The sequence below is a fragment of the Salvia splendens genome, chromosome 14, assembly GCF_004379255.2.
Source record: "Salvia splendens isolate huo1 chromosome 14, SspV2, whole genome shotgun sequence".
NCBI classification, from domain to species: Eukaryota; Viridiplantae; Streptophyta; class Magnoliopsida; order Lamiales; family Lamiaceae; genus Salvia; species Salvia splendens.
Genome location: NC_056045.1, coordinates 24,036,580 through 24,053,336, shown reverse-complemented (window position 1 = coordinate 24,053,336; position 16,757 = coordinate 24,036,580). Strand labels below are relative to the sequence as shown.

The window sequence follows — 16,757 nt, the reverse complement described above, 5'->3', positions numbered from 1 at the left end:
AAGAATACCTAAGAAAAGTTAGGATTCAGAATCTTGGAAAGTTGTACTAACTTTCATTGTTTCAGGATTTTGATTACTTTCCTAATTTGATTAAAAACGGAAACAAACACATGAATTTAAAATTTAAGGAATCAGATTACTTTCCCAGACAGAATCCTGACAACCAAACATGACCTTATAACCAAGCTGTTAAAATATAATAAAATAAACGTATAAATCCGGATCATATTGGATCGATAGGAAAATTATCAATACAAAAATTGATTTCAATACAAAATCCAGACAAAATTCTGACGATGAGATTTGGCAATCTAATGGTCAATAATTAAATAAAAATACGGAGGGTCATTATAAAGTAGTTTTAGGTCATATTATAAAATTCGGGTTTGAGGTCATGTTAAGATCATTTTATGTCATCATTACTATAATGACGTAAAAATAAGCTTATGATGACTTAAAAATTACCTTTGTATGCTTGGTTCTGCATTTTTATATTAAGAATGAGCTCTGCATAGATCAAAATCCTGGATCGATATATTTAACTCGAATTATATTCTCACTTATTACAATGGAAGTAAATAATACTACTTTGTAAGGAGATATTTTACTAATCTAGATCAACTTGAGATTGACATGTTTTCATTGAACAGACTCTAATTATAGGATTGATTATTTAGGTGAGTCACAATATTCTTTTCCTTCCAATTCCAAGGTAGATTATTCGATTTGGGTGGTGAAAGTAGAGCAATCAATTTATGTACCCATTCGTTGCGGGCCGCCGGCGTTCCGCGTGCCGTTCCGCTGGAGCAGTTTCGCCGCGGAACGAGTTGCGGCGCATGGTTTCGTCCCGGTTCCGTTCCCATTCCGTGCCGGGTGTCGACGGAACGAAACGCGGCACGGTCTGTGCCGCCACGCGCTTCGGCGACGTGGCGCTCCCCGCGGCGTGCGTGAGTTCCACTCGCCGGCCCGCGAGTGGGACACGTCACCTGCTGACGCAATAATTATTTTTAAAAAAATTTGATTTTTTTAAAATTTTTTTATAACGGTAATATTACCGTTTTTTTTAACTTTTTTTATTTTTTTTATTTTTATTTTTATTTTCTTATTCTATAAATACTCCTACTTCATTCTCATTTCACACACAACCAACATCATTTCCTCTCCAATTTTCATATTCAATCTCTACACAAAATGTCCGGCGACGGCAACTACGGCGGTGACGGCTCCGGTGGGTGGGATCTCAACGCGTTCGGATTGGCAGACCATGTACAACACACTTGGTGGTTCCGGGTCGTCGACGCCGGGCACCCAGGGGTCGGCGACGCCGGGTGGGTACCAACCACCCACTTTCGATGTGGATGCCTACGCACGACCACCCGGCTCGCGGCTTTCTCAGGGTTTGTCCCAGATCGGGAGAATATCCCCGTTGAACCCACCCAGGGAGGAGGCCGAGGCGGTGAAAGCTCCAGGGCTGCGTCTGAGGCGGCCGAGGAGGCGGAGGAGGAGGAACAGGAGGATCTGGGCCGGCATCCGTACAGCAACGAAGAAACAAAGGCGGTGTACACCGCCTGGCTCACCGTCTCATACCATCCCATCGTCGGGAATCAACAAGCCGCCAAGTGCTTCTGGGAAAAGGTCTGCGATGTCTACCACCAGACTAAGCCGAAAGGGGCCCGGAAGCGCAAATATACAATGCTCCGTGCTCACTTTGGCCGAGTCGACGTACAGGTCAAAAAATTTTGCGGCATCTACTCGGCCGAAGAGGCGAACTACCAAAGCGGAGCTTCGGGCGCCGACATTCTGAGGGCGGCTTTGCGCGTCTTCTACCAGGACACCGGGCTACAGTTCAAATATGTTGATATTTGGCAGCTCGTCAAGGACGAGGAAAGGTTGGCCGGCGGTGTCCGCTCGAGCTCGGGCTCAACCTCAAAGCGCACGAAGCACACGGCGACCGACAACTACTCGTCTGGTGACACCGGTGAGGCCAGCGAGGGTGAACCGCAGGTGTTTGGGGGTACGGGGGATCCAACGCCCGGCGAATACGGGGGATCCAGCCGTGGGCGCCGTCGGCCGCAAGGGACGAAGGCGGCGAAGGCGGTTAGAGCGAGGAAGGGCCGAGGCGAATCAAGCCAGTCGGCCTCGGGATCGGGCTCGTGGGGAGGCTCGGACACACTTATGGTGGCGTACATAACCGCCACAATGGCGGACCCTTCCCGCTTCTCGTATGCCCAATTCACGGCCTGGTGGAACGGAATTGTTGCTATGGCAGCACAACTTGGCCTTCCGACTCCCCCTAAACCTCGACCGCCTCCGAAGGATGATTCGCCGACGGAGTAGTTTTTTTTATTTTCCCACGTTGAAGTGTGTGTTTTTTTTATTTTTTTAAAGTTTAAGTTTTAATTTTTTTTAATGTTGTGTGTTTTTTTAATAAAGTGTGTTTGTTTTTTATTAAAGTGTGTTTATTTAAATTGAATTGGGTTGGAAATAAAAATAAAAAATAAAATTGAATGAATAGTAATTTAAGGAACGGTTAAGGAACGGATAAGAAACGGAGGGTTGCAGGTTCCGTTCCTTAATTAAGGAATGGAGTAAATAAGTACAGTGGGGCCCTCAAATAGTGGTTTAAGGAACGGATTAGGAACGGTATAGGAACAGCATCGTAGATGGCCTAAGAGCAGCTGTTTTGCACGGGACATCCATCCATCCTTAACCCTCCAACTGTAATAAATGCATTAATTTTGAGAACCAAAATATCTTACTTGAATAACTGCTTCCTCAACTTGAGCCTCTTTTCAGTCTTCATTTTCATTTTAAAAAGAGGAAGCTGGAGTAGTTAAGTAGAGCGCGATGGCTTTGGCTTTGGCGGGCGATGATTTGGCGCGGTCGGTGAGCAGCCGGAGTTTGAAGAGGGTGTGGCAGCAGGAGCCGGACGTGTTCCGCAGCGCGGGGGAGAGGGAGGATGAGGAGGAGGAGGAGCTGCGGTGGGCGGCGCTCGAGAGGCTGCCCACCTATGATAGGATCAGCAAGGGCTTTCTCAAGAAGGTTCTAGAAGACGGGACCATGAAGGCCGAGGAGATCGACTTCAAGAAGCTCAAGGGCGATGAGAAGCGCTATTTCATGAACCGGATTTTGGATAACGTTGAGAGAGACAACGAGAGGCTCCTTAGCGCCCTCAGAAACCGGGTTCGTAGGTACATCTTATATATTGGTCCCTTTTTTTATTTTTTTTATTGATAAATGAACAGAAATTTAAGATCGTTTACTTACCATAGTAGTCATATAATATAAATTATTAGGGTGGGGCTTGAAGTGCCGAAAGTGGAAATAAGGTATGAGCATTTGTCGGTGGAGGGAGAAGTGCATGTCGGAAGCAGAGCATTGCCCACTTTGATTAATGCAACCTTGAATACAATTGAGGTTCATTTCTCCTCTACTCTAATTAATCTTTATTTATTTATTTATTTTCAGACCATTACCTAATCGTATTTTGTTACACGCTACTAACGTTAATTGTCGATTCAGAACTCATATATAGGGAGGAGTACTAATATGGAGTAGTATAATTTTCTAATATGAGTCCGAATCTTCACTTGCTAAATTGATCTCGACTTGTGGAGGTGACCTTTTTTGTTTTATTTATACCTTTTTAAGTTATTATGCCTGATTTTCGGAAATAACGGAATAAGATGCCTATTTTGTGGGTGATTCTACTATATAAAGTGTTAAATGGAAACCATTGATTTTGGATCGTATGCCACATACAAATGTGATGGAAGCACAACAGAAAATCTTGTTGAATACAATTTAAATTGATTGCCTAGGAGAATTTGACTTCTAAATACTACTACATCACACCTATACGCAACAAATTTTTACTACTGCCGTCTGCAAGAGTCTAACCCTACCCTAACTACTTTATTTAGCTAATAGTAAAATTATTAGTAACCAGGTTAATAATATTCATATTTAGGGTACAGTGTTCACGGTTCACTTAAATATTTGTCCATTGTCAATTTTATTATTTTAATAATATTTTAGGGATTGCATGTATTGTTTAAAAATATTATTAATAATAAGAAATCAATTATTAATTAAATTTTGAAAAATATTAAAATCATTAATCGGAAACAACCAATACTAATTAATCACCCTAACTTATTGTAAACATAGGTAAAACGTAAAAACTGAAATTGAAATTGAAGATACGAAAAGAAGTTATTCATAGGAATTATGTATCTTTTGTGCCATTTGTTTATTTATTTTTGTGGTCATTGTCTAACGATGGGTTAACATTTATTCGTCGAGAATAAACTAAGTTGTCAGATGCTACTAGTGTTTTTTCAGATACATATCTTTAAATTTATGATATAATTTGATTTTTTGTTAAATAACAGATTAAAAATAATGATAATTAGAGGTTTAAGTTATTTATAAGATCTTCTATTTAAATTATAATTGTCAGATACGTTTTGGTACTGACTGGTTACACAAAAAAATAGTTTTTTTTTCATGTACATATCTTTAAATTTATGATATAATTTGATTTTTTTTTATTTAAAAACAGATTAAAAATAATGATAATTAGAGGTTTAAGTTATTTTTAAGATCTTCTATTTAAATTATAATTTATACATGTTGCATGATCTTAGAATTAAATAAATATTCATATTTAAATCTATCGTATTTTAATTAATTTAGTAAATTGAATTAGATGAAGGGGGTGGAAAAATAATAAATATAAAGTGATAGAAATATTAGATAAACATAACTCAAATTACATTCAACTTGACTTATACTCCGTCCGTCGGTGAATAGGAGTCCCTGTTCATTTCTTACGAATAGTTTGGATATATGCGTGTGTAATTGTGTATATACATGAATTAATCCTATTTCCTTCAGACATCAAGCATTTGGAAATGCCTAGCACTAATTGTGACTCTTTCTTTATTACTTCAATTTTGATTGATAAAGAATTCAACACTATTATTTCGTAGTTACAAGAAATCACATTATGATAGTAACATCTATAATTCTGGAATTTTATTTCTGATAAACAAATAAAAATATCATTGGCTCATTGCGATTTTAATTCTGGTATATTGGGGTGTTAATGGATAACAGAGTATTCTAGAACTAGTGAAGCTCTCCCCTACCAAAAAGAGAAAGATTCAGATACTTAAAGATGTCAGTGGAATTATTAGACCATCCAGGTTTCAATTCTTATTTCCCTCCTCAACTAATATTACTTTCCACTTTTCTTTGTCTTACTTATGTTATTGGAAATTTATTAAGTTGTTGAAACTAGTTAGTTTTGTTTCCAGAATCACTCTGCTTTTGGGCCCTCCAGGTGCAGGGAAAACAAGTTTCTTGCTTTCACTTGGTGGAAAGCTTGATCACAATTTAAAGGTATATATGATTCCATTCTTGATGTATTTGCATCATTCATACATTCCAAAAATAGTGATATATGATAAGAAATTGGGGGGTGCAGCAAACCGGGAAGATCACGTATTGTGGGCATGAGTTCAGTGAGTTTGTTCCTCAGAAGACCTGTGCCTATATTAGCCAACATGATCTTCATCATGGGGAGATGACAGTGAGGGAGACTCTTGATTTCTCGGCTCGTTGTTTGGGCGTTGGCCCCAGATATGAGATGTTGGCAGAGCTCTCAAGGCGCGAGAAAGAGGCCGGGATCCATCCCGACCCTGAGGTTGATGCATTCATGAAAGGCATATCAGTCTCTGGCCAGAAGACCAGCCTCTTCACAGATTATTATCTTAAGGTTTTTCATCTTTGCTATTTATGCTGTTTTTAGTGAACTGTTTTTTCAAGTAATGTGAAATTTGACAGGAAACTGACTTAGCTTTATCATCTCGATTGATAGATACTTGGTTTAGATATATGCTCGGACATTATGGTTGGTGATGATATGAGAAGGGGCATTTCGGGAGGGCAAAAGAAACGTGTCACTACTGGTATGTTGGATGTTGAAATATTTGATCTAGTTCTTGATATATGGTGTGTTTCTGCATTAGTTAGTGTGAGTGAAGTGAACCTCTTTAGATTTTACTTGCATTGAACTATTGTTGTTGATACTTTAGGGGAAATGTTGGTTGGTCCAGCCAAAGTTCTGTTCATGGATGAAATATCGACTGGATTAGACAGCTCTACCACCTTTCAGATTGTCAATCACATGAGCCAAATTGCTCACATAATTGGTTTAACCATGGTTATTGCTCTCTTGCAACCAGCCCCAGAGACATATAATCTCTTTGATGATGTTATCTTGTTATCAGAAGGTTTCATTATCTATCAAGGTCCACGAGAAAGTGTTACTGTCTTCTTCGAGTACATGGGATTCAAATGCCCTCCACGAAAAGGAGTTGCTGATTTTCTTCAAGAAGTGACCTCAAAGAAAGACCAAGAACAATACTGGTACAAGAAAGACCAGCCCTATAAGTATATCCCAGCTTCAGAATTTGCGCAAGCCTTCAACTCCTTCGAAGTAGGGCAAAGGCTCACTGAGGACCTCCGTGTTCCATACGAAAAATCTGAAGCCCACGGAGCAGCTTTGGTAAAAGAAAAGTATGGTATATCCAGTTGGCAACTGTTTCGTGCGTGCTTCTCTAAGGAATGGTTGCTAATGAAACGTAACTCTTTTGTTTACATATTCAAGTCTACACAGCTCACAATCCTGGGTGTTATAGCCTGTACGCTATTTCTGAGAACAACAATGTCCTATGGAAAATTAACTGATGGAGGAAAATTCTTTGGTGCACTTTTCTTTAGTCTTATGACCATGATGTTCAATGGGATGGCTGAACTTTCAATGACAGTCTCGAGGCTGCCAGTCTTCTTTAAACAAAGAGATCTTTTATTCTATCCGGCTTGGGCTTTCTGCTTACCTATTTGGATATTAAGAATCCCACTAACTATAGTGGAAACATGTATATGGATGATTCTTACATACTACACAATCGGGTTCGCTCCTTCTCCTGGAAGGTAAAATCCAGCTCAATCAACTAACTGGATTCTTGACCTGACCATATTCCAAATATGTGCTGAACTGAGTTTTTTTTATCTGCATGCTCTAGATTTTTCCGGCAATTTTTTACGTTGTTCAGCATTAAGCAAATGGCGCTTGGTCTCTTCCGGTTCATTGCTGCACTAGGAAGAACCCAGGTTGTTGCAAACACATTAGGCACCTTCTCTTTGCTCGTGATCTTTGTCCTCGGGGGTTTTATAGTTGCCAAAGGTATGTCGTGCATGTCTCTAATACACAAACATTATTATGAAATGTAATGGAATATATGTCTAGTATTTTAGATACTCTGATGGTATGTATATATTCATATCCTTTCTTGATGGCAGATGATCTGGAGCCATGGTTGAAATGGGCCTATTATATTTCTCCCATGAGTTATGGACAGAATGCTATATCCATAAATGAGTTTCTTGCCACAAGATGGAGCAGTGTAAGTTGATCATTTGATTACCAATAATACTGGCTTGCCCTTCGTGTTCGTTTCTTCTTTGATTCTTGATAAATCTTCATACACATTCTTCCTTGCTGCAGCCTAATACAGATCCTAAATACCCTGAACCTACTATTGGAAAAGTCCTCCTTCAGTCGAGGGGCTTTTTCACCGAGGATTATTGGTTCTGGATTTGTGTATGTGCACTCTTGGGATTTTCGGTTCTCTACAACCTTTTCTTTATTGCTGCACTGACCTTCTTAAGCTGTAAGTCATATTTCATAAATTCCACTTTCTTTGAATTGGAAATAGAGGCTGATTTTCTGGCTGATAAAATTTATAGCTTCGAGCGATTCAAAGAATTTGACATTGGATGACAATGATGATAGCAAAAAGGATTCATCTAAAGGTGCTGCTAGCCCTTCCTTTAACTTATTATCTTAGTTTTTTTGCTCATTTCAGCAAACCAGGAAAAGAACCAGTTTACATTCGGTTTATTTGTTGTAGTTTTACGAAACTTACTTAACTTACTACAGGAGGGGATAAGGTTGTCCAGAAAAGCAGTCCAGACGGAATCGTTAGCAGTGAAGTTCAAACATCTAACAAAGGAATGCTTCTACCCTTTCAGCCTCTGTCTCTTGTGTTCAACCATACAAATTACTATGTCGATTTGCCACCTGTAAGTGATGAACTAAACTACATTACATTTTAATCGTTGTTACACATATATATTTTTAATTTCAATGCAAAAATGAAAAAAACAATTAAGTGAAATATGATAATGAATAATTGAATATTCTTTTAACTTGTTTCATTTATCAGGAAATGAAAGCACAAGGTGTTGAGGGTGATCGTCTCCAACTACTACGAGATGTGAGTGGAGCTTTTAGACCTGGGGTACTGACGGCACTTGTTGGGGCTAGTGGTGCTGGTAAGACAACCTTAATGGATGTATTAGCAGGGAGAAAAACAGGTGGATACATCGAGGGAAACATCAGCATTTCAGGCTACCCCAAGAAACAGGATACATTTGCACGGATCAGTGGATACTGTGAACAGAATGACATTCATTCGCCTAACGTCACCATTTATGAATCTGTGTTGTACTCTGCCTGGCTACGCCTACCTCAAGAAGTAAACAAAGCCACTGGAAAGGTTGTATATTATTTTTATTTTGTACTTAATTTCCTTGATGATTCCTTAGTAACATTTGGCCATCTGTTCCTTGCATACTGCAGCAATTTGTTGAAGAAGTAATGGAATTGGTTGAGCTTAACCCCATAAGAGATTCCCTTGTTGGGCTTCCTGGAGTTTCCGGTCTTTCAACTGAACAAAGGAAAAGACTAACAATTGCTGTAGAGTTAGTTGCTAACCCATCCATCATCTTCATGGACGAACCTACTTCTGGCCTTGACGCGAGAGCAGCTGCTATAGTAATGCGCACAGTTAGAAACACCGTGGATACAGGAAGAACTGTTGTCTGCACGATTCACCAACCAAGCATAGATATATTCGAATCTTTTGATGAAGTATGAACAATACATATCTTAATAAGTTTTAATCTACTCTGAATATTTTACTTGTATTAATCAGAGACTATACCTTTGCATATTACTGCAGTTAATCTTGATGAAGAGAGGAGGCCGGATCGTATATGCTGGACCTCTTGGTCTGCATTCTCATAAGCTGATAGAATATTTTGAGGTCAGCTGCCTCCAACAGAATATGTTCATTCTCCATTGGAAGCTTGTTTTTCCTTGTATTTTTAACATACTATTTTCGTCTTGTGTTAGGCTATTCCCGGGGTTCCCAAGATTAAAGAAGGTTACAATCCAGCAACCTGGATGCTGGATATCTGCACCCCAGCAGCTGAGATTGAACTTGGAGTTGATTTTGCTGACATTTATGCTAAATCAGCACTTTACCAGTAAGTAGAACTGACGGTTACTCTTCTGTTGCAACTAGCTTTCGTGTTTTCAGTATCTGAAGCCATTTACAAATGTCATTTTGGTATGCAGGAGGAATCAAGAACTTATTAAAGAGCTGAGTACTCCTCCACCAGATTCTAAGGACCTCTATTTTCCTAGTAAATACTCGAAGTCTTTTCTGGAGCAATGCAAAGCTTGCTTCTGGAAGCAGTATTGGTCATACTGGAGAAATCCACTATATAATGCCATCAGGTTCTTGATGGCAACTGTGATTGGTCTAATATTTGGGCTGATTTTCTGGAATAAGGGACAGAAAATGTAAGTTGCACATATATATAACTTATTTTCAGCATGATTTATTCTTGAAACAAGAGAGAAATACTAGCATGTTATAGTACTAGTCCTGACTTCATAACCTTTGAGTACTTATGTTTAACACTTGTGTTTTGACAGCGAAAATCAACAAGATATTCAAAATCTTTTGGGAGCTATATACTCTGCTGTTGTCTTCCTGGGAGCCTCGAATATGAGTTCTGTGCAAGGCGTCGTTTCTATAGAGAAGATAGTTTTCTATCGCGAAAGGGCAGCCGGAATGTATTCTCCGCTGCCTTATGCATTTGCTCAGGTCTACATGAATACCACATTGTTAGCTTAGTGATCATCATTCATCTCCACCTTACAATAATACACATTGTGAATCTTTGCAGGTGGCTATAGAGATGGTGTACGTAGCAATACAAACCGCAGCATACGTCCTTCTAATCTATTCAATGATTGGATTCGAATGGAATGTAGCCAGATTCTTTTGGTTCTACTACTTCATGTACATGTGCTTCGTCTACTTCACTCTTTACGGAATGATGTTCATCGCTCTCACACCGGGCCTCCAAGTCGCTTCCATTTCAACAGCTTTCTTCCTCAGCTTCTGGAACTTGTTCTCCGGTTTCCTCCTTCCACGAGTGGTGAGTGACTTTGGCCTAATTTTGTGGAGATAAATTATGGTAGAGTAGTATGTGAGTTGTGTTTGACAGAGTAAGTTGTGGTTGTGTGGCAGCAAATTCCAATATGGTGGAGGTGGTACTACTGGGGGTCTCCGGTGGCGTGGACGATCTACGGGCTGGTGGCTTCACAATTTGGTGAGATGGAAACTGAAATAGAGGTGCCTGGAGTTGGGTTAAGGGCAGTGAAATCATACCTTAAACAAAACTTGGGGTTTGAGCATGATTTTCTGCCTGTTGTAGCTGTAATGCATCTGGTTTTTGCCCTAACCTTTGCCCTAACCTTTGCCTTTGGTATCAAGTGCCTCAACTTCCAAAGGAGATGAGCATCACACCTTCATCTCATCAACTAATAGCTTTGCTTTGTTGAACTTGGTGCTAGCCTTAGTCTTGGCTCTGCTAGGTGTGTTAACGTGTTTTGCATTTTTCGACGACGTCATGTTGTTAGTTGTTTGAGTCGTTGCTCGCCATCTTTTTGGTCTTGAGCTTTTCTTATGTATATAAAATAAAGTGAAAATTCTAAATGGAATTCCAAACGACGAGTACACTGAAAGTTGCAAGCATAAGTTCATCACAAAATTTGTCATACCTTCACGCTTGTAAATGTAAGATTTTTCGCTAATGTGTTTGTTGATGACTGGCCAACACTTTTTGGTAATCCTTGCTAAATTTGTTTCAAGTGCCTTTGATGTTTTTCGTTGGATACCTACTTTTTTGGACATATTATTAATATTTATAATTAAGAATTTCAATACGAAATCATACTACACTACTAGTATTTTCTTACTCCACTAATCAAATACCTAGGTCAGAGTGAAAACAATTAACTACTTGCTTTTTTGGTTATTCTATCAATTAACGACCTCAATGAGCGTGAGCAAATCCGATAATGTACCTAGAGAAAATAATGTCATAAAATATATATATGCTACACATACACATAAACATGCAGAAATAGTTGTGAATTGAATGGGAAAAAATATTTGACAAAATTGAAGTGGTCGTGAAGATACCAATGATTTATAAATAAATAAAAATTGAAGTAGTCGTCATTTTATAAAAAACATTATTGAAGTAGCCATGATTTAATAAAGGAAAAGCAAAATAAATAATCAATATTGAATTAATAAGATTAAAATAGAATAGTGATGATAACTTGGACAATCATGATTCACTTTCCTTACAATAACAACTCAAAAGGTACAATAGGGAAGACAAATGACAACTAGATTCTACACGAGTATTTTAGAACATCTATTAAATCATTACATCGCACATAAGTGAGATCACACACCATCATAATATGAGAAATAAACATCGTATGTAGGTGTGCGATTGAATCCAAAACCTCTTTGCTAAGAAGATTTTGTTGCATCTCATATTTGTAATCTTAGAGAACTCCCATTGCGTTGATATTTATACGGAGTAGTATTTATGATGGGATCTGTACATATAAGCCTTTTGTATTAAGAGTTAAAATAAAAGTGGATTGCCACATTTTCATTGCTAATATAAATATAAAATAATGGGTGACCAACTTATTAAATAGGGAAAGGAGTATTAAATAGGTATACATTTATTTATTATTTGAATTTAAGTAGGAGTAGTACTTTTATCATGTTACTAGAGTTAAAAAAAAAAGAGAAAGACCTGGCAATGCACCGGTATTAAATATGATGACACTGGCTTCAACAAAAACATCATTGAAAACTACAGCTGAGAGATAGAAAGCTATTGAAGAATCATTCGTACATCTAGGGCTGACAATTTTCGACACGACACGATAATCTGACACGAATCCGCACGAAATTATTGGGTTGGGGTCAAGTCTTATTGGATCCGTGTCTTTATCGGGTTGACCCATTAAGAACTCGATAATTTCGGGTTGGGTTCGGGTCGGATACGGGTAACCCATTAAGAAATAATATTATTATTTTTATTATTACTTATAAAAATATATATTACTTTAATTTTTTAATTTCTTATAAATTAGGTTTAAATAGTATAAAACGAATTTTAATTGTGTAAATTAGGTTAAAAATTAAGGTTTAATCGTGTAATATTAGGTTTTAATCGTGTAATATCAGGTTCGGGTTGTTATCGTGTCGTGTCAACCCATATTATATCGTGTCGATAACGGGTTCGTGTCGGGTGCGGGTCGTGTTCGGATTTGAAGGTAGCAGGTTGGGTTCGTGTTCGGATTTACAGTTTCCTTAACAGGTCGGGTTCAGGTTAGGCCTTATTGGGTTGGGTCATTATCAGGTTGACCCGATAACGACCCAATCCGCACGATTTGCCAGCCCTACGTACATCACACTTCCATCCAAATTTGTACAATCTCACTTTAACGCTTCTCAAGAATGCAAAAAGAAACCACACAACATTGAAGTTGCACAAAATAATTAAGATAAAAATAAATAAAATCATAAAATGAATCCAGAAAAGACGTTGGGGAAAATAACATGCCAAGAAAGAAACAAAGCAAGAAAAGCACGTGGTGGAGAAGTGGAAAAAAAAAACAAGGAAACAAGCCAATGCAACACTTCAAAGTGGTATGCAATAATACCGGAAATCGGAATGAAATGAAAAATAGGAATAAAAACATAACAAGAATCGTTGTGAGAATGTCACCACCCCGAATAGGGGTGATAGTCCTTTCCCGCCCTTATTAGCTAGCTTCAGAGGCCGGGGGTCGTGGTGGGCGATGTAGAACGCTAGTTGGTGACGAATTGGAAGTCGACAACCTCAAGACCTCGGCCAAGGGCCCTCCCATTGGGGCGACCGCGTTAGTCCCCCACGTAACCCCCCAGTTTAACTGATGTTTGTCCCTTTCATTAATACCCCCCTCGAGTTGACTAGTACTAGTGTTATCCCCGTCACCGGTGCCAAGCTTCAACAAGAAGTCAGATGACGGGTTCCCATTCCCGGGCATCGAGATCGACAAGTTAGTAGTGGCAGCCGTGTCATGAAGTGGCTTAGGAGGCCAATCGTCAAAGAAGTGGCGTAGCGTCCTCCCACTACCAGGATCATCATCGAAAGGGGCCTTAGCAGTCGCAAACAAGTCCGGGAGAGGCCTAGAAGCATCACAATGAAGGCAAAGTTAGAGGAACAAGAAAAGTTGGTATAACAGTAATAAGGGCATCCGCAACGTGTCTCGTTGCGGTCCCTATCTCGTCTCGGAGAGACGAGACGGCAGCGAGACAGCGTTGCAGTCATCCATCTCGGTCTCGTCTCGGCGAGCGTCTCGTCCCGGAGGGATGGTTGGCGAGACATCTCGCCACGTGGCGAGCACTGGCGCTAGGCGTGACGCCCACTCATCGGCCCGCGAGTGGGCGTCGTCACGCTGACGCAATAAATTATTTTTTTTTAAAATTGATTTTAATTTAATAAAATAAAATAAATGAAATGTGTGTTTTTTATAATTTAAAAATTGTATAATTCAATTTTATAATTTAAAAAATTCAATTTTATAATTTCTATAAAATTGTATTTTAAATTATGTACTTAATTTTTATTTTTTTTAGGATTTTAATTATGTGTTTTTTTTTTTTTTTAAAATTTTAAGTTGCAATTTTATTTTATTTAATGTAGTGTGTGTTTTTATTAATTGAATTTGTTGGAAATAAAAATAAAAAATGAAATTGAATGAATAGTTAATGGATGAGATGGTTAAGAGATGGAGGGTTGCAGGTGTTGTCTCTTAGTTAAGAGATGAGATGAAAAGTACAGTGGGACCATGAATAGTGAAGAGATGAGACGGTTAAGAGACGGATAAGAGATAGCGTTGCGGATGACCTAAGAAGGTTTAGATGAGAGAGGGGCATAGAAACAAGTGGTTAGGGGTGATTGTTGAAAATACGAAAACAAAGGGTCCTACCAAGATGATAATGGTGGGTCTGAGACACGCTCCATGAAACAGTAGGAATCAAAAGAGAATTCATTTAGGGGACGGGACCCTCCTATCAAACAAAGGATGCAAAAGTTGTTTGAAAATATCAAACCAATTGATGCCTTGGATCATTGTTATCAAGTTTTGGGGACTTTCTTCCTTTCGGGGAACAAGGATTCCACTATTATAGTTTCTATCTTCAAGTACCATCACTTACTCCTACACTTCAAAACACCAGTTTCTCCATTTAAACTAGGAGTGACCAGGACAAATCCTATTTATAAAAAACAATCTTGATTTTTTTAAAAAACAGTAAATTTGGACTTATATATTTAAAATAAAAAAGCTATGTTGATTACCTAGGAAGAAGATCGGTGGAAGGAGAAGGGACGGAGAGTGTGAATTGAGGAGGGGCAGGTTGCCTGGTGGTGGCGGCGTAGGGAGAGGTGGCGGATGTGGGATTTTCCACAGGCTTTCTTGAACGGTTTCTGCCGCGGTGCATGTGGCGCTCACAGTATTTTTTGCCGGCCACCACGTCCCTCGAGCACCGCCACTTCTTGCCGTCGGTCCGCCTGCATCTTCCCGGCTCCGGATCCATCGCCGCCCGCCCCCAATACCTGGACTGCAACACTGCATCACTTCCTCCATTTTAGATCTCAAACAACCCCAAATTCAAGAACCATTTTTTCAGTCATAATAAAGTAAAAATAGTGGAAACAGAGCAGGATAATTCAAGAAAACAGAAAATCAGACTCTGCCCAATCCAAAGCTCCTATCTTTTCACACAATACCAAGATATGTATATGTATAAAGAGAAAGAGAGGGGGGGGGGGGTTGACTTACAAGAAGGCTGCAAATGGGGATAGTAGTGATAAAATGGGGAAGTGATGAGGCTTTTCTTGACGAGATGAACAAGTTCAAGAGGGATATCAGCTCCGGCACTCATATGTCTGAAAATCAATGCCTGAAGCTCCAGCTCCTGCCATTGAGAGGAGCTGAAATAGCTCTCCATCCCTGACAAATGAAGTATTTTTAGTACAAAGCGGGTAAATGTTGAATCTTTGAAGCTAAAAAATCAAGAAAGCTCCTTTATTTTTTTTCCAACAGCAGGAAACAGTGCTGCTGTCTCCAACAGCAGTGTGTGTGTGTGTGTGTGAGAGAGAGAGAGAGAGAGGGAGAGTACTGGGGCTGGGGATTCTAGTTGTATGATCAGAGAGAAATGCTGACAGATTTCTGGTGGGCTCAGAGAGAAACAAAGGGAGAGCAGAAGAAGTTGGTTGAGAGTGATGATCTCGCCATTGCTTCAGATCCAAGTCCATGAGAAGATTCTCAGAGTGTTGGAATTCTTTAGTGAATTTTGTATTGGTTTGGTGAGGAGCATGTTATGTTGTGGAGATAAAGTTGGTACAGACTACAGAGGCTTTCGCTTCTCACTTCTCTCTCACTCACTGTTAGTATGTCCTTTGATCATTTCATGTTTTGTACGGCTAATTTGCAGGGGATGCTCAAATACTCATCACATAACTAAACATTTTCTTTCTCGGTTATGCATCTACTCCTATTTAGTTGCAAAAACAAAAAAACAACTTTGCTTCATATTCCATTTGCATTTAGTTAGCACTATTCATATTTATTAGTATTTCTATTTTTTTCTCTTATTATACACCATTTTAATATACAAAAAATATCATATTTTTCATTTCAGGTCATTCTATATGTTGTATGTATCTATTTATAGTAAGTTTATTCTCTATGTGATCAGTCATATGACTAAAAAAAATTCAACTATTTTATCACTCTATCTTGCTCTTAATTTATCAATTTTCCATTAAAAATTATATTGTTAGCTATTAAAAAAATTAGTTGACAAAAGTAGTACTCCTATTAAAATTTAATTTAAAGCAAAAAATAATAACTTTATTAAACAACTAAAATGATTATATAATTCATAAGTCTGTACAACTTGGTCTTTTTTCACTTAAAGTAGTCTCGCTTATACTCATATTTTTCTGTTGTTGGTTGGTCATGATTGTCGTGTACAGATTTGCTTATGGAGTATCATTTTAAATAATTTATTTAATTTAATTTAGTTTATTTGCTTTGTATGGAAGTATACTATTTTTTTAGAAAATATAATGTGTCACAGGGGTAAAATCTAGTTTAACTAATAGTTTAGTGGTTTTATTAATGGTCCTTACTACTCCTAGTAAGTACCAGTTCTAATGAGTCTCCAGTGTGATAGTTATAATCAGTGTACTTTTTACATAATCCAAGGATAATAGTAAAACAAAATATGGAAATGCAAAGAACATGATGTAATAATTTAAAGGAGAAAACTAGATTTGTCTTTTTGTGGTGTATTTAAGAATGCATAAAATGTGAGTACATCAACTTTACGAATGATTGGCGTGGATGAATTATTATCCCAAACAGAACTTGTAACAATAAATTCCTGCAAATTGCGGTT

At 38.5% G+C, this 16,757-nt stretch overlaps 2 protein-coding genes across 2 annotated transcripts; one reads left to right on the top strand and one right to left on the bottom strand.

The window, feature by feature from the left end:
• Positions 1-2,576: 2,576 nt before the first annotated feature.
• LOC121764623 (ABC transporter G family member 39-like) lies at positions 2,577-10,989 on the top strand. The gene is made up of 20 exons (XM_042160640.1): positions 2,577-3,191; positions 3,297-3,417; positions 5,122-5,210; positions 5,322-5,406; positions 5,492-5,782; positions 5,885-5,975; positions 6,102-7,002; positions 7,095-7,255; positions 7,372-7,475; positions 7,577-7,742; positions 7,819-7,884; positions 8,012-8,154; positions 8,298-8,630; positions 8,714-9,004; positions 9,096-9,179; positions 9,269-9,402; positions 9,494-9,721; positions 9,857-10,028; positions 10,111-10,365; positions 10,458-10,989. The coding sequence occupies exons 1-20, from the start codon at positions 2,848-2,850 to the stop codon at positions 10,725-10,727; spliced, it is 4,329 nt and encodes a 1,442-aa protein (XP_042016574.1). The 5' UTR covers positions 2,577-2,847; the 3' UTR covers positions 10,728-10,989.
• Positions 10,990-12,803: 1,814 nt separating this feature from the next.
• On the bottom strand, positions 12,804-15,805 carry LOC121763856 (growth-regulating factor 3-like). Its single transcript, XM_042159946.1, has 4 exons — positions 15,474-15,805; positions 15,134-15,304; positions 14,650-14,920; positions 12,804-13,475 (listed from the first exon to the last, which is right to left on the bottom strand). The coding sequence occupies exons 1-4, from the start codon at positions 15,607-15,609 to the stop codon at positions 13,070-13,072; spliced, it is 984 nt and encodes a 327-aa protein (XP_042015880.1). The 5' UTR covers positions 15,610-15,805; the 3' UTR covers positions 12,804-13,069.
• Between the last annotated feature and the right edge of the window lie 952 nt (positions 15,806-16,757).

Excerpts from the sequence above, each read along its gene's own strand:
- LOC121764623 (XM_042160640.1), top strand. The coding sequence starts at position 2,848 with ATGGCTTTGGCTTTGGCGGGCGATGATTTGGCGCGGTCGGTGAGCAGC. Across the intron at positions 8,155-8,297 it reads ACTATGTCGATTTGCCACCT|GAAATGAAAGCACAAGGTGT; the intron begins GTAAGTGATGAA and ends TTCATTTATCAG. Across the intron at positions 10,366-10,457 it reads GTTTCCTCCTTCCACGAGTG|CAAATTCCAATATGGTGGAG; the intron begins GTGAGTGACTTT and ends GTTGTGTGGCAG.
- LOC121763856 (XM_042159946.1), bottom strand. The coding sequence starts at position 15,609 with ATGGACTTGGATCTGAAGCAATGGCGAGATCATCACTCTCAACCAACT. Across the intron at positions 14,921-15,133 it reads TCCCCATTTGCAGCCTTCTT|TGTTGCAGTCCAGGTATTGG; the intron begins GTAAGTCAACCC and ends GAAGTGATGCAG. Across the intron at positions 13,476-14,649 it reads TCCACCGATCTTCTTCCTAG|GCCTCTCCCGGACTTGTTTG; the intron begins GTAATCAACATA and ends TGATGCTTCTAG.